At 54.2% G+C, this 21,595-nt stretch overlaps 6 protein-coding genes across 6 annotated transcripts; 2 read left to right on the plus strand and 4 right to left on the minus strand.

Annotated features, from left to right (window-relative positions):
* Nucleotides 1-2,998: 2,998 nt before the first annotated feature.
* Nucleotides 2,999-4,928, minus strand: CCOS01_15916 (delta-1-pyrroline-5-carboxylate dehydrogenase; the record flags this gene model as incomplete). Its single annotated transcript, XM_060464054.1, has 3 exons — nucleotides 2,999-4,498; nucleotides 4,565-4,672; nucleotides 4,731-4,928. The coding sequence occupies 3 exons, from the start codon at nucleotides 4,926-4,928 to the stop codon at nucleotides 2,999-3,001; spliced, it is 1,806 nt and encodes a 601-aa protein (XP_060305435.1).
* A 1,090-nt stretch (nucleotides 4,929-6,018) lies between these two features.
* On the minus strand, nucleotides 6,019-8,868 carry CCOS01_15917 (uncharacterized protein; the record flags this gene model as incomplete). The annotated part of the gene is made up of 9 exons (XM_060464055.1): nucleotides 6,019-6,785; nucleotides 6,838-6,916; nucleotides 6,969-7,109; nucleotides 7,165-7,248; nucleotides 7,301-7,410; nucleotides 7,459-7,594; nucleotides 7,648-7,717; nucleotides 7,774-7,935; nucleotides 7,994-8,868. 9 exons carry the CDS (start codon nucleotides 8,866-8,868, stop codon nucleotides 6,019-6,021), a joined length of 2,424 nt encoding a protein of 807 aa, XP_060305436.1.
* Nucleotides 8,869-14,310: 5,442 nt separating this feature from the next.
* CCOS01_15918 (uncharacterized protein) lies at nucleotides 14,311-15,348 on the plus strand (the record flags this gene model as incomplete). Its single annotated transcript, XM_060464056.1, has 1 exon — nucleotides 14,311-15,348. One exon carries the CDS (start codon nucleotides 14,311-14,313, stop codon nucleotides 15,346-15,348), a length of 1,038 nt encoding a protein of 345 aa, XP_060305437.1.
* A 641-nt stretch (nucleotides 15,349-15,989) lies between these two features.
* Nucleotides 15,990-17,256, plus strand: CCOS01_15919 (uncharacterized protein; the record flags this gene model as incomplete). The annotated part of the gene is made up of 4 exons (XM_060464057.1): nucleotides 15,990-16,121; nucleotides 16,259-16,307; nucleotides 16,381-17,134; nucleotides 17,199-17,256. 4 exons carry the CDS (start codon nucleotides 15,990-15,992, stop codon nucleotides 17,254-17,256), a joined length of 993 nt encoding a protein of 330 aa, XP_060305438.1.
* Nucleotides 17,257-17,704: 448 nt separating this feature from the next.
* CCOS01_15920 (uncharacterized protein) lies at nucleotides 17,705-18,592 on the minus strand (the record flags this gene model as incomplete). Its single annotated transcript, XM_060464058.1, has 2 exons — nucleotides 17,705-18,337; nucleotides 18,530-18,592. 2 exons carry the CDS (start codon nucleotides 18,590-18,592, stop codon nucleotides 17,705-17,707), a joined length of 696 nt encoding a protein of 231 aa, XP_060305439.1.
* A 990-nt stretch (nucleotides 18,593-19,582) lies between these two features.
* On the minus strand, nucleotides 19,583-21,049 carry CCOS01_15921 (uncharacterized protein; the record flags this gene model as incomplete). The annotated part of the gene is made up of 9 exons (XM_060464059.1): nucleotides 19,583-19,625; nucleotides 19,710-20,129; nucleotides 20,181-20,318; nucleotides 20,375-20,412; nucleotides 20,464-20,615; nucleotides 20,668-20,709; nucleotides 20,759-20,849; nucleotides 20,906-20,938; nucleotides 20,990-21,049. The coding sequence occupies 9 exons, from the start codon at nucleotides 21,047-21,049 to the stop codon at nucleotides 19,583-19,585; spliced, it is 1,017 nt and encodes a 338-aa protein (XP_060305440.1).
* Between the last annotated feature and the right edge of the window lie 546 nt (nucleotides 21,050-21,595).

Raw genomic sequence — 21,595 nt, forward strand, 5'->3', positions numbered from 1 at the left:
TGTGTGTGATGTGCGTTTGTGCGTGTGAGTTGTGAGTGAGAGACGGCCAACACGAGAGGAAGACGACGAAAGGTATGAGCGGACTCTGAGCGATTAACACGAACAGAGATTCCCCAACCGGACAGGAGCTAGATTGAGAACGGGAAGCCGAAGTTTGAGGGAAATTCTCGAGGCTCTACCGCTGAGGGACAAGTTCGGTTGACGTCTGGTTTTGAGGCTGTGCCCGCGGGCAAAAGACGACGGTCGGTGTAGCAGCACCAGAGCTGTTCTGGGCTTGGCGACAGATGCAGAAGCGCCCCCGGTTGATGCGAGGTGTCTACCAGAAGGGATGCAAATCCGATTCGCTGGCACAGGTTCAGACCCGAACTGGGACTCGAGAGTGAGAAAGAGGCACGCGAGTCTCGAAAGTAGAGGTAGCTGGGGGGGCTTTCTCGTGGAAGAAGAAAAGGTTCGTAGGAGGATGTAGAAGGGGGAAGAAGGTAGAGAGAGAGAGTAAAGGTAATGAACTACAGATACGGCGCACGACCGCCACGACCTTGGACTGACTCTCTCACTTTTCTCTCTTCGCCATCCTTGGCCTTGTTCGTCCTTATTGTCTCTCGTGCCTCGCCTGTCTGTTCTCTATCTAACTACAAACCCCCGGACCCGTGTATCCCGTAGCTGGCAATCTATCAAGGCACTCGCTCGCCTCAGATAGCCGTCAGCCTCTTAGCAGCCGTCTAGCCACCCACGCCCCCCCTCTTCCACATAATGGCCGGGAAGGGTGGTGCTTTCTCCCGGCATAGTGTCAAGAACCCTGATGGAAGTACCTAAAGCAAGAGAAGGAGGGGTGGTTTTGCTCGACGAACTAGCTTGGAGGACAGAGGGCACGCGACATCCCCCCCAGGCCAGAAAGGAAAGGGTCTCTCCCAAAGGGAAAACCCCCGTAAACACAAGCCGGGAGAGTAACGCAAAGTGGACGCAAGAGATACATACAGCCTGGGGGAGAGGAAAAAAAGAATAAGACGAACGAAAAGAGACCAAAGAGCAGAAAGAGAAGAAGATGGTCCAATCAAGAGGGCGGACATGGACTCCTGGGCGAGGAAACGGGCAGGAGAGGGCATCGAGGGTTCAATGGCGTTGAGCCAATCAGAGAGGCGGATTCGAGCACATGGTGTTCCTGAATGGCAACTGAGCAATTGCTCCCCCGGCGCCAAGCCGAGCGCCCGCACGCAAGGTTCACTCTTACACACTCCCCCTTCAGATTTCAGATGAGAATCAGAACCCTCCCTCCAAGACGCACGAGCTCACACTCCCAGTGGACGCAGTAGAGAAGCTGGCTGGTCAAATGAGATGGTCGGTAATTCTCTCCCACAGCTGCCAAGGCCATGCCTACCTACTCACGCTACAACCTGTGGATGCCTCTTAGTCCAAGGACAAGAGGCACGAGGGTAGGCGTTGCAGCGGGTCCATGAAGCTTAGTTTCCGATTGCGACTTTGTCTTTGGGGTCGAGTTGAGGAATCCAGAGAGAGGCACGAGACATGTGCTCAACGTACCGTTGGTCGAAAGAAAAACTCACCGGCTCGCTCTTACACCACTGGGTCCTTCACCAGTGAGCCGCGTTTCCGTGCACTTGTACGAAACGTCCCGGAACCCGTGGGAAATCCCACCTTTCTTCCCCAGCCTCGCGTGCCTGGGCAAAACGTGCCTCTTGTCTGTATCTGTCATTGATGGAGCTGACGTCCCGGTGTTTGAGGTTGATTCGCAGAGCTGAAAGGAGGGTTTGAGCCTACTCGACTCGTATACACACACACACACACACACACACACACACACGACCTATCCGTCCCTACGCAGTAGCTATACTGCACCGATGACGAACCGGGCCCCTGTCCTCTTGTAAAGTGAGCACGTGGGCAACTCTTCTCCTTCGAAGTTGGCCCTTCACATCTTTTCCACCTCTACGACCACGTGAGTTCGCCCACTCACTCGCACGCGCGCTCTGTTGATGAACCTCCCACTCCGACTCGGGAGGTGTACACAGTAAATTCCCCGTTGACCCATCGCCCGTATCGCGGGATATCCCAATTTCGACTCCCATCTTCGTGCGGATTCGATAATTGCCTCAGCCATTACCGGAATAGTCAAATGCAGAAAAAGAGGCCGCCTACCGCATCTTCTATGAGGGAAATTCTCCAAACGATGCAAAAGCTACCCTTCGTACCCTTACGTCCAGAGTGAGCCGCATAGCCGCCAGCTACCTCAGGTCATGATCCGGATTACCTCTTTCTGTCTTCTATCCCCCCCACGGCCTCCGCTCCATCATCCCTCCTTCTCCTTCTGCTTCAAGTGTAGTGGGAGGTAAGCAGGCATAAGCAGGGAAAACCGGGGACCCAGAAACTCTATAAAAGAGGAGCCAACCGCCAGCTTTACATACATACGCCAGATGGCTGTTCTCCAAGCACCCAACTTGGGGCTAGCGGCCGGAAACCAAACCCTTGACCCGCTGCGTGCTATACATTGGTGGGGGAGATCCAGCAAGAAGCTTGGTTCATGTCACCGCCCCTCCACCTCCATCTTTGCGACCTTCATCCGTTTTCTTGGGTTCGCGAACGCGCACGTGACAGTTCAGTATAGCCTTTCGAGAATAAGAGCTCGATTGGATACCTTTATTGAGCTTCGTGGGCCAAGCTGACGGCACAATTGTTTCACTTACACACCGGACCTGAGAAGCAATCATGCTTAGGCCAGACAGCACCAGAGCCGCCACATCACCACACGTCCGGGAAGTTGGACTTGATGCGACCTACGGTTGTTTTATCTCATTGAGGTGTGCTAATTAAATAGACTCGATATTTTCATTTTAGACCGTAGAAAATGCTCGTAAATGCTTCACTCATGTCGTGACGAGTGTCAAAAGAACCCAGATATCCCATACCGTCGCCCAAAATTGACAGAACCGTAAAGGCAAAGACTCCATCACAACGTACATCTCTTCCCCTCCACAATGACACCATTTTAAACCTCGTTACTCGGGTACGCAACCTTGGTCGTGGCCGCAAACTCCTCCTTGATACTCCTCAAGCTCACAAACCGGCTCAGCAAGTTCTGGCTGCCTGCCTTGTCGTTCGTCCCGCTCGCCCGGCCGCCGCCAAACGGCTGCTGGCCCACCACGGCGCCCGTGCTCTTGCAGTTGATGTAAAAGTTGCCCGCCGCATTGCGCAGCTTCTCCTCCGCCACCACCACCGCGGCGCGGTCCTGCGCGAACACGGCGCCCGTGAGGCCGTACTCGCCCGTGCCGTCAATCAGCTCACACACGTTGGCAAAGGCGTCCGCTGGTGCCGAGGCGTCGTCGTAGGTGTGGATGACGAGCACGGGACCGAAGAGCTCAGTGCTCAGGAGCTTGTGGTTCGCATCCGTGGTGTGGTAGATTGTCGGGTGGACAAAGTAGCCCTTTGATGAATCGTACTTGCCGCCCGCAACGAGCTCGAGAGACGAATCGCTCTTGGCAGCATCAATGACACCCGACAGCTTCTTGAACGAGGCGTCGTGAATGACGGGACCCATGAAGTTGCCGTGGTCCGTCGGGTCACCAATCTTGATCTTGTTCACCTCGGCAATGAGACCCTCCTTGAACTGCGGCCACAGCGACTGAGGAATGTACGCCCTCGACGTGGCGCTGCACTTTTGGCCCTGGAACTCGAACGCGCCACGGATGGTCTGCTTCACGGCGTTGTCGACGTCGGCGCTCGGGTGGACAAGGTGGAAGTTCTTGCCGCCCGTTTCACCGACGATACGCGGGTACGATGCGTACCGGCCCTCGGCAACGCCCTGGCCGATGGCACCGTACAGCTTGCGGAAGATAGCAGTGCTTCCAGTGTAGTGAAGGGACGCGAATTTCTTGTGCGACAGCACCTGGTTCGTAATCTCCTCAGGGTTGCCGGGCACGAACTGAATGACATCACGGGGCAGGCCGGCCTCGAGGAGGATGTTGTAGACGAGCCAGTTGGAGGCAATGGCAAAGTCACTCGGTTTCCAGACGACGACGTTGCCGAGCAGCGCGGGGGCACCGGGGAGGTTACCAGCGATAGCGGTGAAGTTGAAGGGGCTGACGGCGTAGACAAAGCCCTCGAGGGCCCTGTACTCTACGCGGTTCCAGACGCCGGGGCTGTTGTGCTGCGGCTGCTGGGCGTAGAGCTCCTCGGCGTACTGAACGTTGAAACGCAGGAAGTCGGCCAGCTCGGCCGCGGCGTCGATCTCGGCTTGCCACGCGTTCTTGCCCTGGCCGATCATGGTGGCGGCCATGATGTCGTAGCGGTATTTGGTCGCGATGAGGTCGGCGGCCTTGAGGAAAATAGCGGCGCGGTCGGCAAAGGGGAGGGACTCCCAGGCGGGCTTGGCTGCGAGAGCCGAGTCGATTGCCTTTGTGACGTCGGAGGGCGAGGCCTGGTGGTATGTTGCTACGGTGGTGTTGTGGTCGGCGGGGTTGACTTGCTTTCCGGTGTCGCCCGTCAAGATCTAGGGGACATTATTAGCTTTACATGGTCGGATTGAGAGCTGTAGAGATGTGTAGGCTTGACTTACCTCTTTACCGCCAACAACGATTGGCACCTCCAAAGGCAGCTTGCTCTGAAGGGTCTTTACTGCGGCATCCAAGCCTTCACGCTGGGCGGAGCCCTTGGCATAGTGGTGCTGTGATAATTGTCAGTCAAGTGCCTCCTCACCAAGCTTATCCGGCGTTGTAACCTACGTTGGGCTCGTTGGAGATCTTTGGGATCTTAAAGGCAGCAAACGTCGCCATTCTGGTGGATGTCCTCGTCGCAGGAGCGGACAGGCGTGTTGTGAGTCTGGTGGTCGGAACTGCAGAGACGCTGCGTCCAAGGGATGTGATGCGGGAAGAGCTTCGAAGCTGGGAGTTGAGAAGCCCAGATGCTCGTGTGGACGCCATGATGGGCAGATATGACAGCTTTGTGCTGTGCTGTGTGAACAGTCTTCTCTATCGGATTGGACGTGACAGGATGGCGAGGCACACACACACACGCAGAACAAAGTGATGAGCTGTGAGCGATGTGTTGTATGGGTGATGGGCAATTGGTTCGCAGAAGACGGGAGAGCAGGTGACACTCGGGGGAGAAGAGAGCAAACGGCGAACCGACTGGCTATTAAGTTTTTTGTAACGTCAGGAAACGTAATGGGATGAGAATTTGGACGAGTCGTGAGACACGGATGTTGTTCCCTGCCACTTTCTGCCTACAAATATTGTACCTTCCCAGCAACCACCGGGCACCTGCGAACGTCGGGTGGGCGCGGGTTAAGAATGCGACGAAGCTGCGCGGGCGGAGAGCTTGTGAGGGGCTGCGGGGGCCCTTGGGGGTGGTGAAATCGGGGGTCCCGGTGTCGCTTTGCTCCCGATAAGCATGTCACCAGCACCACCAGCTGCCTATCGCAACCTTGAACAGCTTTGCGGGGAAGACGTACAGCCAATCATAGGTGCCAATTGTGCCCTGACCTTGAATTTTTGGGGTCGAGATAGCAGTGCCGCAGCGGAGTTGATCGGCTCAGTGGGCCCGAATAGATAGAGGCAATCAGCTCTCCCGATCCCGATCCCCCAAAGTCGGGATCGGATGACTGTTCCGACATGGACATCTTTCGTGTACACATGCCCTATCACAGTCCAAAGGGGTTGATTACAGAAACGAATTACAGCAATAAAGAAAGCTTTGCAATCCAGGTATCGACCTAATGGTTCCGTAGTCGGCCGAGCCCTCATCATTATTACTTGGTTCTTTGAGACAATAAACAAGATTATCAAAACACAGCAAAGGTCGAGCTCCCCCAGATGCACCCGCAAGAGTTGTACATCCGTCTTCTCCCTTTCCTTTTAGCTCCTTCGCTTCATGGGTATAACATAACGTAATGCAACCAACAACGTATCGGATGGTGTCTCCGACAACCGATGCAACAATGCTAGCCAACGTCGAGCGTCGATCATCAACCATCTCTTCCCTTCACCACCGTCAAGTTTGAACAGAGCCTCTTTACTCGCCCTGTCCATTCTCGCGCTCCTGTGCAGGGAAGGGCTCAACCGGCACCGGCTGGCTGGTGTACTTGAGCTGGGGAACAGTGACACCGTAACCCTCCGTGAGACCCTCACGGTTGTGCTGGTCGATCTCGACACGGATGCAAATGTCCAAGCTACCATCGTTGCCGGTGCCGTGCTGCTTTCCGGCTGCCTTGTGCTTGGATCCTGACTCCACCTCACCGACATGGAGAAAGTCGTGTCCACCCTTGCCGGAAATCACTGACCGCGTATCACCGTTCGTCGGCGCAGCCAGTCCATTGTTGGGCGAGTTCTCGGTGAGAATGGCAAAGTTACGGCTCGGCATAGTCACATGGTTGGAGTTAGACGTCTTGCTCGAATCGCCGGGGTCCTTGTCAAAGAACTTGAGCAGCGTCTCGTCCGTATCGTGGTTCAGGTGATGGATCTTGTTTCTCCTGGCCAGCAAGTTGGCAATCGCTGCTGGCGGTGGCTTGTTGGTAATGGCAGAAGACACCACGTTAGCCATGTAGCGGTGGTCGTTCTCCGAAGCAATGTTCAGCTTAGGATGCGAGTAGAATCGGCCCATAGCCGCCAAGTGCACATCGCCGCCCAAGATGGTGATACGGACGGAGAACTCTGACGAGATGGCCTGAAGCCTCTCAACGAGAGCGTTGCGCTCCTTCTTGTGAGTTCTGGCCGTGTAATGGTCGTCAAGGTCGTCGAGCAAATCGACGCTGCCGTCAAAGTGGTTGAAAACACCACCAGCTGATATTGTCAGTAAGCCAAGACTCGTTCTGTCTCCTCATTGTACACTTACCGAGACCGAATCTTCGGTTGAGGAACTTCACAGGACCCATGATGGGGCTGCGGAAGACGTTCTCAAGCCATGTCAGGCGCTGGAACGCAGTCAGTCTCTGCACAAACATCTCACAGGCCATCTTTACTTACTGGATACGCAATTGGGATTCCCAGCAGAAGGATCAAGTGCTTGAATGGGCGTCCAGACTCCTGAGCGCCCTTGAGCTCTTGTCTGAGGCGACTGAAGATCAAGTCATATGTCTCTGGGTAATTGATTTGATGGCGTGTGCGCTGTGAAACGTTATTAGTATGTTGACTTCCAGTGTATGTTCCTCAATGTTCTTACCTCAGTTCGAGCATCAATACCCAGGAAGGCAATACGTGCGCCAAGCCGGGCGAACATGTTATGTGAGTGTTCAGCGACATAGGGCTGGGAGTCTGGTTAGTCGTGCTTTCAGGAAGAGTCGGTACCGATGACCTACACCAGGTTGCTTGCCAACAATGTAGCTGGGATCCGACTTAGCCGGCGCAACAAAGGTATCCATGAGTTGGTTGGGGTCAAGTCCTTGGTTCTCGGCCGTTGTGGTGTGGTCTATCCGTGGATTAGCCCGAATTTCTTCGCCATCAACTAGAAACGTACCCGAGGTGTAAGTGGACGGTGGCGGAGGGAGGTGATGCTGGAACAGCATGTAGTACTTGTGGGCAGTTCCACCAATACCCCTGAACACATCGCATCGCATGAAATCGTCAACATAGGAACCGAATCCGTCAATAATCTAGGTTGTCCGGTCAGAACATCGTTCGCCATGATCTTCGAGCTTCAACGTACATCATGATCATCCCAGATGTTGAGCTGCGCAATCTGGGCATTGGCAGTCGCAAATGGCTCTGTAGAGTACCTGTTGACAATGTTAGCTCTCGACACCGTCATGTTCCCCCCTGGCCATGCACATACCAACGGATGTAGTTCTTCAGGTAGTAATCGTCACAAGCCTGGCGAAGCTTCTCGGGAAAGGGGAAGTGTCTGCGCTTCTTGGGGTTCGAGATCTCGGTCCATTCGCGCAGAGGTCCGTCGACTCGAATTCCATCGTTGTAGATCTGGTCACCTCCTCCGAGCCTATGCGCAAGTCAGAAAAAGCGACCTCGTACCAAGCAGGCCAAGACATTGGACTCACATGACGTGGAATGGTCGCTCTTTGTGGTGTCGGTTCACGTCGTTCCACAAGGCGGGGCCGCTCCAGGCGTCTTCATCAGTGCCCACGCTGAATCCGTTGCAAGAATGGAACATGATGCGCATCGACTCGGTGATGGCCGGGACGAAGAAGTGGTAGCGATCAGGCCGGATGTTGCCAGCCGAGAATCGCATATCGGGGATCGAATACTCCCACTTGGCCTCCGTTTGGCTGAGGGGCAGTGACAGGTCAAAGGCCCAGAAAGTGTTGCGAGGGTCAGAGTAGAGACATTGACCTTGGGTCTCTGAGCCACTGGTGCCCGCGCCATTGGCTGCGCCGGAAACCTCGCCATTGAAAGCACCGTTGGAGCCGTTGACACCGTTCGTCTCCGTAGAGGCGTACTGGCCATTCACTGCGTTCGCAGGGTGCAGAACCAAGTGCGGTGCGAAGCTCTGAGTCTTACCACCGCCCTTCGTGACAATCAAGACACTTCCGTACCACTTGTTCTCGTCCATCCTGCGGTAATTGAGCAGCGGTCCGCAGATGATCTCCCGGCCATCGGGGGGGTCTTGCTCGTGGGCGTGGGTCGCCGCCGCGCGAGGCTCCTCCTGGCCAGCGGCCTCACCAGCAGCGACCATGATGGGCTTGAAGTTGGGCGGAGCATTGGGGTTCTCGGGCTCGACGCGGTCGCGGTTCAGAAAGTCGGCCAGGTCGTTGGTGGTTCCTCGTTCTTGGGGGTCGCGGGGTTGTGCGTGGCTGTGAGCACCGGCGGCATGGCGGAGGAAAGCCGAGCTCTCCTGGTGACGCCATCTGTTGGCCGAGGCATGGGGGTTGTGCTCGATGTCATCGAGGGCTTCTCCGTGGGGATGTGAAGCCATGTCTGCGATTCTGTGATGAATTTGTGATTTTGGTTTCGTCTTTACCTGTGAGCAGAACAGAACAGTCAGATCATGGAAACAGAATGACCAAGAAACATCCCTGGGCAACGGTGGCTCCTTACAATGTCTCAGCGCAAATGAGACTGGCAGGGTCCAGTTTGCGCGCGCCGGCCAGCTCTCAAGAAGCCCAGAGGGTCTCAAGATTTGTTGTTTTACGAACTGAGAGCTCGAAGGGAGGGTATCAATGGCCGGGTATCTGGTGTTGCGACGCCAAACAAAGACGGTAGCTGGAAGGAACCTTGAAGAGAAGGGGGAAAGGTGAAAGATGGGAAGGGGGAAAAGCAGGAAGATTAAACGGAGAGAGGGTGTTGTCGGAATCCCACCACAAATCGCACGAGAAAAGTGTGTTGTGTTGGATTGGATGCGCTGCTGGGCCAAGGTAGCGCAGAGTGACGCGAGCTAGGAATTAAAGTGGCAGGGATTATCGGCGGTGGTGGGGAGAGTCCACAACGCAACCGCTGTGGGCAACGTCCTGGTCTAAAGTGAGCTGCTGCGCTACAGCTGGAAACTCGAGCTAGGGAGGTCCAGGTTCGGTATGAAGCCGCCCAGGCTGCCCTGTCCGTTCGTGCTGTGAGCTGCAGCAGGGTGGAAGGTGGACCGGGGGCGGTTTCTAGGGGTGAACCTGTGACGGACAGTACTATGTACAGTCGGACTGGGTCCAAGGAGAGGCCGTCATGGAGTTTTGCGACACTCTAAGACAGACTCGATGGAGAAGGACACTTTGTGATGGTGGCCTTGGTGGTGCCGTTAGTGGTGTTGGACGAGTGCTGGCTTCTTTGTTGTGGCGATGGCCAACTTTCTGGCCGTCATCGACAAGTGTTCGCCCCCAAGCACAATGCCATACTTGTATTCACAACTGTCTACCAGGTAATAGATATGGTAAAGTAGGTACCTTTGAAGGCGGCCTCCGAGATTCCCCTTGATTTGTATCCCTCGAATTGAAGAGGCCAGCGCCAGGAGGACCGGGCCTTCACCTCAGTCCAAGTCCGCAATCCTTGCTGCAGCAAATCAACCCACCTGACTCCATGCAGAGAGACATGCAGTATGCTAATAAGCTAATTCCTGTGTAAGAACCAGGTCCGAGGTCTTTCCATCTGATCCTATTCGTGTGTGAGTATCCGTAATACTACGCGTAGACCACCTTGCTCTGCATCAACCCACACTACGTAAGTTAGGTAGCTTCCTGCTGCCTTCAAAAAAAAAAAAAAAAAAAAAAAGTAAGCAACGACCCGTCTCCTGCCATTGGTTTTGAGGCTTATCGGTTGACAACGTGTTGGCGTTCCATCATCTGTATGTCCCCCTCCTCTTCTCCCTCGTCCCTCACCTCAAGTCGATTGAATATGCGCGTTGCGTAGCCTTGGTTTTTGGGATGAGGCGAGGGCCGTGAGTGGTCGGTGACAGCCGGACAGCATTGGAGCGTTGAAGTGTGCGGACGGGCGTTCCCCCAATCTCTCAGCTGCCAAGGTCAAGGTCCTCGTCAGCGATCTGTTTGCTGGCGCGTGTGCATCTTTGGGGGGGGCTCTGGGGTTGGGATGACGATGAGTTAAGTGGCCAGAGCTCCCACAAACGGCCAACCCATGGGCCATAACAGACCAGCTCGCATTGGGTAAACACGCCGGTTCCATGCTTGCAGGGCAGCTCCCGGGCAAAAAAAGCCAAAAGGCACCACTCACACATCGCACAATGTAACGCCGACTCTGGCAATGGCTCTCTGTGTTTCTGTCTTCCTCCAAAGAAGTACGTAGTGCGCATCGATCAGGAATACATGTGCGCTAAGTGGGTGAACCGATTCGAGAGGTAAAATTTAGCGGCATGCAAGGAAGGTGTGCCGGTATGGGAGGCCTGTGAAGAAGGACTGGTCGATGGGTCAACGGGTCAATAAAGGGTTAAACCGTAACAGTAAATAACAACGTGCCGCGGCAAGCTGCTGCTACCAAGGTTAAGGTAAAGAGAGGCTGATGGAGACTGGCTGGAGCTGGATTGGAGTGAGACTCGACGGGAGTCTGATGGTGTTGTGATTGAGTGCCACGGGTTTGTTGATTGATACGCCCAAAGTGGCCTGGTCTGGCGGGTTGAAATTGACACCTACGTCAGGACTTGTGGTTCTTTGGAAATTGAAACAGGAATGCCCCCACAGGGGCCAAGGCTGAGATGACCCACTCCGCGTCCCTCCCATCCTTGCTTCTTAACTTCTTAGTCCCTGATATCCCTGTCCTCCGCTGCAGCTCTTGGCCCCCGGTCTTGGTCCGCGGACTCGGCGTGCTGTTTGCCTTATGCCACATCCCGTACAAACGGATTGCCGTTGCCGGTTGACTCCTTGGCGGTCCGGTATTTCTTTTCTCTTTTGTGCTGTTCATGTTCTGTTCGCGGCTGCCCAGCACCGGTGCTTGCAGGCGTCAGACCGCTCCGGGCCCGGCGAGTAAAGCCACCCCACCGCCCGACCGGCTGCAGTCTTGGGCCGGGTCAAGTGGATCCCGTAGGTATTCGTCACATCGGAGCCGGCGAAACACATCGTTATCAACGGGGTCCCAGAGCCAGACGCAATGGCACCACCCGTAATCAGCATCTGCTGAATTGTGACCACCTCATACTGAGAAAATGAGGGGTGATAGCTGAGGCTGCTGGGCCTCTTTCGCCGTCAAGGCTCTTGAATGAAGTGTGAAAAAGCAAGACATCTCATTACTCTTGGTTCCGATGAGGTTCGGCAGCTTCAGGAACCTCTATACCGATGTTTCTTGGGCTTCCCGTGGAACCCAGCTATTTCACAGTCGATAAGTATGTTTCCAAAGTTGGGTTGAAAGTGATTGGTTCCACGCTGAAATCAAGGCAAGTGTGCACGTTGAACCTCCAATAATCAAGGAGTATCAATGTAGCTAAGCGCACTTACATCTTCCGCGTAAAGAAGCTGCTCAAAGATGAGGCTTTGGTTCCGGGTATCGTAATCTTCGCCACCTTCATATACTCGGGCGCCGCCATACAGAAGTAGAAAGAGGTGGCTGGATATAATAAACTAGGGGATGCACGATCGTTGACGGAGACAAGGGCGTGAGTGAGTAGTCAACGACCTTCTGTGAATGAAAATTATATCATCAACGCTCTCCGAGTCTTATCCAAGGCTCCCGATGCCGTCAAGCTCTTGCAGAATTCTTTCCGAGGTTCTCTGATCCGGCATATACACTGTCTGACATTGGATCTGGTCTCCATGCCCGAGAAGAATAGTTCACTAAGTCTGTCTTCGAACATCAACCTTTCTCTCGGATCGGATCAGCTCAGGGCGTAAAATGGCGAAGCAAGTAGTCTCACTACTTGATCTGCCTAGGCCAGTGGTTCTTGCACTGGTCTTCCCCTGTTTGCTACATTTTTATGCAGATTTTGATCCTGCCATGCAGAATGGCCTTCCCACGATTCACGGTGGCCATAGCGGCTCCTCAATGCCTATCAAACTACACACGGTCACAAGGAGTGGCCAAGATGGCATGCCTGGCAGGCCCCGCAGGTACCGAGCCATCTACGTTGGCCTCATATCGAGGATTATATTCCACACTAGCATTCATACAGTTTCACTAGCTAGGTGCCCTTACCTCTTGATCGACTAATTCATATTTGGCGGAAAGCGGGCGTTCTGTGTCACTATATCATAGAGGCAGGCGACGTATGTCATTGAGGGCAGGACATCTGCAAGTTGTGTAAAGGCCGCCTCTCTATCGAAGACCAAGAAGGCCAAGTTGCCCAATTTTCGAGAATACTCGTATAGAGATGATTACAGAGTCCGGAATTCACACCAACCTGAAGAATTACGATGAGAGTGATCATCGGGCTTCACTGACTTGAAAGACTAACCTGGGAAAGTTCGAGCTTCCAAAGCAACTGCCGAATACCATGTAGACGACACAACAACAGGATAGCAGTGCTGTGTCATAAAGCCATTTAATCATTTAATGTATTTACCTCGACAAGAGATGTTGATCTCATGAGACGTTCGGGTCGTGCTCATATCCAGATTGAACCTGAGTGCAGGGAGACAAGCATTCAAGTAGCCACTACTGATGTAAGCTCGCTTCCAAACAGCCACAACCTCCGTATGTTTTCATTTCTTTAATGAAAGCCTAACTGTTGTACTGAAACTCCTGCTTACCCCCCAAGTCAGTATATACATATATATTGCAATATCCTACTCTAAGCACTCTTCTACCAACGCCACTGCGGCCGCGATTCTCTTAGCGACGGAAGGACGCATAGGACTACCATCTTTTCGTTCATCCTTGACTGGGGAAGGTCACTAATCCTATCAGATCAGGGTACAGCATGACCAATAAGTTTAGGTTCTATCTATAAGAACAACAAATAAACATTTTACTAGTTGTCATTCCGGCAGTATTCTAGCAGTAATACTCGTGGCGTCAATAACAGACATATTGGGCAGCAACGTCAATATTCCTCTGCGATGATGTAGTTACAGGCCTAGTCAATGCCATTAACACTCGACTTCCCAGTTATAAAGCCAAATTTCCGACTTTCAAATCTGTACCTTACCTCTTCTTCGTCCCTTCAGGCCTTTAGCTTCTGATCATCTCTTGTTAAATACCTTCCCAGACAATGCCGGCCTCTACATATCAATTCATATACTCATTCCTTGCTGCATATGGGTGCCACTTGACTTCAGTATGTCTCAAGCTTGGCTGCGTGCTAGTCGGACTCTTTATAGCCTTCCCAATCTCCTCTTGACCACCCCGACGTTGATCTAGTCGATTGAGGAGGTCATCGATGCCTGAAACTCGAAAGGGTACTTCAACGAAGCCATGGGTCCAAGGTACTGCAAGTAGGTAGCAGGAGTCAATGAATCACAATGGCTTCTATTTCTGTTGTAATTGTACCTACTGACTAAGATGTTGCAAGTTGTGTCGAGGAGTACGGTCTTGGTTCACGAGCCGTGTGGAAGATTCACAAGCTACGAAATCGCGTTCCCCACTTAGATCGACTCACGACTCTTGGTGAACCATGATGCCTGCCACTTCTGCCTAAGATCCGTGCTCTTCGGGTATCGTGCCTGAGAAATTCCTCGCTCAAAAATGTCTGTTGGTCGTGATGTGTCGGAGACCCATCTCGTGTCTTGTGGATACGTGCCATTCTCGGCCTAGCATTCAACTTATAGAGTTTAATCCGCTGCTTCTGCCTACCAACGCCCCAGGCTAGAGATGGCTCCTGAAAAGGTTCAAAAGGAATTGACAACTCTTCACCTGAGGCAATGTGGTTGAATCGCCAAAGACTCACTGCTCAAAGAGCAAAAAACGCGATCTCTCTATGATACCTCGACACGGATTAGTTATTCTATTACTGAGTGTCTTGTCACTTGCTTCTTCACATTTCGCCCCGTCACGCAACATGTGCTTAAAATCAAACGACTGTCCGAAACACTTCTGCGAGCACGAATGTCTCTATAATGCAGCGTTGAACGGCAACACGCAACGGCTAGTGGAGCTCATCCTCAACGGAGCCGACGTCTCGCAGACATCGATGCCTGGCCGACACCAGTTGATCCACTTCACCGGGCGGCCAGGAAGCGCAGAAGCCATGAAAGCCCTGCTCGACGCCGGAGCCGACGCTTCTGCAGCCTCCTACGACGGCCAAACGCCTCTGCATATGGCGGCCGCCGACGGCGGAATCGAGCAAGTGCAAATGCTCATCGGGGCCGGAACCAACGTCAACGCCCGCACCATGGACGACGAGACCCCGTTGCACCAAGCGGCCAGGGCGGGAGAGGAGGAGATCGCCAAGCTGCTCATCGCTGCTGGCGCGGACGTCACTGCCAGAGACTGCTACGGACAGTCGCCCCTGCATCATTCTGCTAGTCGCGGCCACCTCGGCGTGGTCCAGGTGCTTCTCGACGCCGGCGCCGACATGAGCGCCCTCGACAACAAAGGAGACACGGCCGCCCTGCACTCCCTCTCCGACGCGCCGGCCTCGGTCAAGCTCATGATAGAAAAGGGCGCCGACGTTTCCGTCCGAGGCCAGGGCGGCGACACCCTGCTGCATCGAGCGGCCTCGTTCTCGGCGGAGCTGATAGGACTCTTGCTCGGGGCCGGCGCGGACCTCGAGGCGACGGATGACGAAGGAAAGACTCCCCTACACGCCGCAGCTGCGTGGGGGGGCGCCGAACATGTCCGGATCCTGCTTGCGGCCGGGGCTGACATGGGTGCGAGGACCAACGACGGCGAGACGGCGCTGCACTTGACGGCGGGGAGCGCAGATGCCCTGTTCCTGGGGTTTGGACATGAGTCTGATGCCAAGGCTAGGGTTCTCCTTGACGCTGGTATCGATGTGAATGCGAGGACGGTGTCAGGTCAGACAGCTCTTGATCGGGCGAGAGAATGCAATCGCCCGGCGGTTGCAGAGGTGCTTCTTCATGTAGCAAGTGCATAACCTTGAGAGACATGGGACTGGTATTCCCTTGACCGTTACTGTACCTGACAATCTGGGTTGATGAATAGAAGTTGGCAGAGTCCTTCCTGTTGCTTAATGGATGAGCCGCTTGAATTCGTATGGTGTTGTTACCTGCGCTGAGGAACACAAGCGAATCCCGCAATGATGGCTCTTGTCATTTCGATGCAGACCGAAGTTGCGATTGAAGTTGTGAGAATTGGGGATTATTCGGCCTTGGATGAATGGGCACTTCTGCCTGGTGTATTAATATTGGATATTGAATGAACCCCGCCAAATTCATGGCCCCCGGAAAGCGCGGCCAATTAAGCACGCGAATTCCCCGCCAGCGCAGCTGGAGCTTACTTGTACCTTGACCGGGACCTTTATTCGACCAATGTAACCCGCGGTGACAGGGCTCTAGCCGTCCGAGACCTCCGAACCCTTGTGTCCCATGTTTCCGTACGGATACCTTCCATTACCATAGCTTACCTTACTCCGTACCTTCATGTTGACTTTCCTCCCTCCACCTCCCGCCCTGACCAACCCTCACTCCGACCACGTAGCACGCGACACACCCTCCGATTCGAGAGCCGACAAGACCGCTCGCATACGAACACCACCAGACAATAGATGCAGACGCCATGAACAGCTCACGAGCGGGGAGACCATCAAAGTCTCCTCTGTTCCTAGTCATCGCCGCAATCCTCATCTTCGCAGTAGCCGTAGAGGCCTCGTACGGCGATCGGTTACCAGAGTTCCGAGAATGCGTCCAAGTTGGTGCCCACCACATACACACACATAGGCGCGCGCGCAATCTTGTGCTCGCGCTCGCAACTAGCAATGCTTGAGAAAACTCTCTCTAGTGTCTCTTGTGACTGACATACTGCTCTGCGCTTCCCTCGCGATCCAGGTCTGCCACGATGAGAACTGCGCTCCCGGCAAAGATGCTACGCCAATCCGTACGTTTCTCCCCCTTCCTGCCCGCACACCACAAGGTGACTGAATAGCTAACACATGAACCCCTACCAACAGCCTTCCACCGCCGCCTCCTCCTCTGGACCTGCGCCTCCGAATGCGACTACACCTGCCAACACATAATCACAAAAGAGCGCCTCGCCGCCGGCGAGCGCGTGGTCCAGTTCCACGGAAAATGGCCCTTCCCACGCATGCTGGGCATCCAGGAACCCGCCAGCACCCTCTTCAGTCTGGGCAACCTCTGGGCCCACCAGAACGGCTGGCGCAAGCTCCGCGCCGTCATCCCGGCGTCGTACCCGCTGCGGCCCTGGTACGAGTGGCTCGCGGGTGTGGGCATCGCCTCGTGGACGTTCAGCGCAATCTTCCATACGCGCGACTTTGTCGCCACGGAGCAGCTCGACTACTTTGCTGCGGGCGCGAGCGTGCTGTACGGGCTGTACTACACCGTGGTGCGCATCATGCGCCTCGACCGGCCGACGCCGCGCCGGAGGTCGGTCCTGCGCGCGTGGACGCTGCTGTGCGTGCTGCTTTACGCCGGGCACATTGCCTACCTCAAGGGCGTGCGGTGGGATTACACGTACAACATGACGGCCAACGTTATTGTCGGCGTGATTCAGAACCTCATGTGGTTGTGGTTCAGTTTGAACAAGTATAGGCAGTCACGGAGGACATGGGCCATCTGGCCGAGTATCGTTGTCGCGGTGGTCGTCATGGTCATGAGTCTGGAGCTGTTTGACTTCCCACCCGTGTGGGGTGCATTGGATGCGCACAGTTTATGGCACCTTGGCACGATCCCGCCAACGGTACTCATGTACAAGTGAGTCGGCAGTGACACCAAGATTAGCTTGCTGAGTTGACCGCTAACACTTGACTAGCTTCCTGATCAAGGATGCGCAGGACGATATGGCGGGCAGTGAGAGGTTAAAGTCTTGAGCCGTCATATGATTTTCGAACGATCGTTCCAAAGCATGCTGCCTATATGGGCGAACGAAAAAGAACGGAAGTGGAAAGACTGGTGAGCCGAGGGCTGGGTGCCAGCCAGGAAGCTTCAATGAGGTATGAAATGACGGGGCTAGGCCGCAGAGGCAGAGCATCACGCTACAAAAAGACCGTGTAATCTTTAGCAAGTAGACTAGGTTTTTAATGGTCTATTTTGTCATGTTGTCCGGTGTCCAGTTAGGCCGGTATAGTAGAGGATAATATGTAACGAGTATGACGGCTTTCTCTCTGGCAAGCAGTACTAGTATAGTATAGTATAGTGTGGGCATCGTTTCCCGTCCACGTAATCTCAAAAAGCTTCCTATACGCAACAGCAGCAATTTCGCGATTTGGGTACAACACAACCCTTGCTCAACTCAGCATCCCGCTGGGCGTCTCTTTCTCATACACCAACAATCACAGTCTCGGTCTTGAAGACCTGAATGGCACCATCGCCCCAGATGCCGATGACGGACAGCAGGAAGCCGACCGAGGCGACGGCAGACTGCACGAGCTGCGTCTTCCTGAACCCGTCCACCTCGCCGCGGACCTCCTCGCCGTTGAGCGCCTCCTCCTCGGCCTCAGCAGCCGCAGCCGAAGACTCGTCGCCGCTCGCGCTGCCGGCGCCGTCGCTGTGGGTGTCGCCGAGGACCTCGTAGCTGGCCTCCATGCGCGCCTCCTGGCGAGCGATGCGCGCGGCTTTACGCTTCTGCTCGCGGTCGCGGGCGGCCTGGCGGCGGGCGGCGATGGATTCCTTGGAGGACTCGGGGCTGCTTTTGAGGGCGTAGGGGGTGATTTGCTCGGCGAGACCAGAGGTGAGGGTGAGGACGGAGGCGTAGACGAGGTAGGGGTGGCGGAAGGCGCGCGGGGAGAGGAAGAAGGCGAGGAGGAAGGAGGTTGCGGATACGCCGGTGAGGAGGCGGAGTCGGGCGGTCGCGGTTGGGTAGAGGTTCTTGAAGGCGCGGAGGGCGTCGGAGGCGGAGGGGAGGGAGAGGATCGAGGGGACTGTTACGGCTGAGAGGGAGTAGGAGAGGCCCTATTGCGCGCGCGTGTGTTAGTATGATTTGGGTGAAGCATTTCATAATTGGGGTACAGGATGGCTCGGCATCCCGGAGCGTCCTGAATGCGGGGAGTTGGAGGGGGAGGGGTGGATGGGGATGGGATAGTGGCGTCACTGATGATGGTCCGACGGTGAACCGAGCTGCGGTGGGAGGGCGGTGAAACGTACAGTCAGAAGACCGAGGGAAACAGTTCCCACGAACTTCAGGAGAGAGACTCCTTTGGAAGCCATGGTGGCTGGTGCGGAATTCGTGAAGGATTCGGAAAGGAGGCGTTGGAGGTTGGCGGTCGATGGGCGGGAAAGGATGTAAAGTCGAAGTTCGTGAAGGTGTGAGGCACGGGATGTGTCGTCAAACTATCAGTCGGTAGGGTCGCTGCTTGCTGCTGACCGGCAAGGCGGGGCGGGGAGGGGCGGTATAGCGTATTACTCTTTGTTGGACTGGAGTGACTGGGAACCTGATGTGACCTAGGTTCTGGGGGATAGGCAGATGGTTTCCGGCCTGACCAGTTAGGCGTCATAAGATGGTAAGATGTTTTGGGTAGGTGGAAATGGCCGGATTGACTGACTGACGCTGACGCTCATTGACGACGTTTCCCGCCTTGCCGCTTGCCGCTCTTTCGCGCGGGAATAAGTCCTGAAAAAGAGAGGGGCTGTTTCCGTTGCTTGTTTGGCGACCACCTGGTTGGCCGGGACTGCGGGTGGGTACCTGTGGTGGAGTTTCCCGTCAGCGGTATGGGGTACTGTGAGCTTAAATCATCCGTGCGCCTTGCATTAGTCCCGAAGCTGGCCCGAGGTTGCACAAATCACCTTGTCTCGCCTGCACAAAGAGCATAATCACGTCTTGTTCTCTCGACTTCATCTTCTTTATCTTTACCGAGCTACCTAGACGATACCATACTGCCAAGCTGGAAAGCTGGAGACAAGACGCCCTTGCTCCGTCGGCCATCGATCTCCCAGAAGCCGGTCATACCCAGTCTTGAGCTTTCTCCTTTCATCTCGTCGACTTAAAACGGGTGTCGCCTCTCCGGAAGTGTCAAGCCATGTCTTTGTGCGAGAAGATGAGAAGAGTGAAATATTTAAATCCATTTTGTCATTATAGGCTGTGCTTGCTACATTCAGGTTCCTCGACACACCTTCATCCGCCAGCTTCACCAGCTACTTCAACATCGCCTACCCCGCCGACCCCCCAAGGTTCAGGTTATCTTCGGACCTTGCGCAACTTCAAGCCTCCGCCGCAGGAGGTCTTCTCGCGTGGATCAGGTAGCTGATCATGGTTAGTTACGTTCGATATGAGGTAGAGCTGCAGGCAAAACAAATTTTGGCTCGATCCCATCGGTAGGAGACTTACAGGGGTGTGTAGGCGTGAATTCTTCTATCCTTCAAGTCATTCCTAACTTGAATGAGGAAAACGTTGACTTCCTCCTTTGTCCATTCGAGGGCCCTGGTCAAAGGAGCCATACTCCATCCCTCGATACCCTCAAGGAAATTCTCGAGATTCCACTCGCCAAGCTCCTTGTAGTGGGGATCCTTTGGCCAGTTGTTGAGGGGCCACTTGTACTTGACCATTTCGATATCCACGAACCCGACTTCCTTGAGTATAGGGATCAGGCTGGGGATATTGATGAACGGCCGACCGAAGATGTTGCAGGCCTCCTCGATCTTGTCTACCCACTTGATGAAAGCGTGGTCAGATGTCAACGTCCCATCGTCACAATCTGGCCGCATGTGACCTTCAAAAAGCTCGACGTAGCCACCTGGCGTAAGGTTGCTGACAGGTCAGTGTACAGACTCAATGTAAGCGGATCCGGAAATCATTTACTTGAATGTCTTTTGGAAAAACTTTTTCCAATCACCGATGCTTGAGGTCATACCACGAATGTGGATGTAATCAAATGGCTGACTGAAGGTCCAGGGCTCTTCAGCATCATCGACCTCGAACTTGACATTGGGAGGGACGCTATAGTGTCATTAGTATATTACACGTGCGGTAATGCGAGAGGAATCGGATCGTACAATGCCGTGGGGACTGGTGTGAGATCTATTCCGAGCACCTATTGCAAAACTTAGCGCTTTTTGCATGGAATTGGTGCTGGTGTCCTTACCTCGGCCTCGGGGTGTTCATCCCCGAAGTCAATGGCCCACAACCCGGTTCCAGTTCCAATGTCAAGCACACGCTGGGCTTTGTTGTTCTCATTCGGGGGAGCAAGACCCAACTTGTAGTCGAGCGTGAGTAGATACAGGTTGTGCTGAAGATCTGTAAAGGACATGAGATAATGCGGAAGAAGAAACGTGTAAGGGTGAGGTACCCAGCCTGTCACTCTCCTTCTCATCATTCGGATAGTTGTATTCTGTATTCATTAGTGTCGCAAAAACCACGTGGCTAATTCATCGACTTACTGCCTTCCTTGTACTTGTGGTACGTCCTCCCGTTCTCGATACGATGCTGGAGGATTGAGCTGGACAGACTTGTACTGGAAGACGCGATGCTCTAGATTCATTAGGCCGCTCATACCAGACACAGGGCTTCATTTCCCATAGACTTACAGTTGCCCTATCAGATGAAGCATCATCGCTGAACTATGCGGTACTTAGTACTGAGCAGGCGCTCATTTAGGAGCTGCGACTTACATCGTCAGCCGCCATGACGGGGCCATTGTCAGGCACCGGCTCGTTTGTATTGTCCGCCATCATGAAATAAGTTTTGTGAGCCCTCGGTGTGTATCCGGAAGATTTACAACCCGCTCAGTAATTACAGCAAAGACAAAACGAGGAGCGCGACGGATACATGAACGATTTTATCGAATCTGTGGAACAAGAACTGCTACCCCTCTTCTGGAATGGAGACAATTATGCATGTTGGTGACAAGGATTATTGTTTGCTGTTGGAGCCTTCTTCCAACAGAACCAGGGTTTTGAACGTATCAGAATCAGCTGCCCATCGTTCTAAGACAAAAGCAGCAGGAGTGTACGATGTGGCGAATCAGTATTTTATCTCGTTGGCCGGTTTATATCGAGTTGCAGATTCCACCTGACCAACCCGTGCCGCGGCCTTGGGCCGTTGCATTAGTTCGAGAGACAACAAACGACCCAATTTGTATGTCTTCATGAGCGACATGTGGGCCTTCAAACTTCCAACACAGGATCGCAACAGAGTCGCGAGGTTGAACGTTACTTGAAAATCTTCTTCCTCTGCCGTATCTGGGGCATCTGGTATCAACTTCGTCAACATTCTTC

This window comes from Colletotrichum costaricense (assembly GCF_030867565.1).
Source record: "Colletotrichum costaricense strain IMI 309622 chromosome Unknown Scaffold_26.1, whole genome shotgun sequence".
Lineage (NCBI taxonomy): Eukaryota > Fungi > Ascomycota > Sordariomycetes > Glomerellales > Glomerellaceae > Colletotrichum > Colletotrichum costaricense.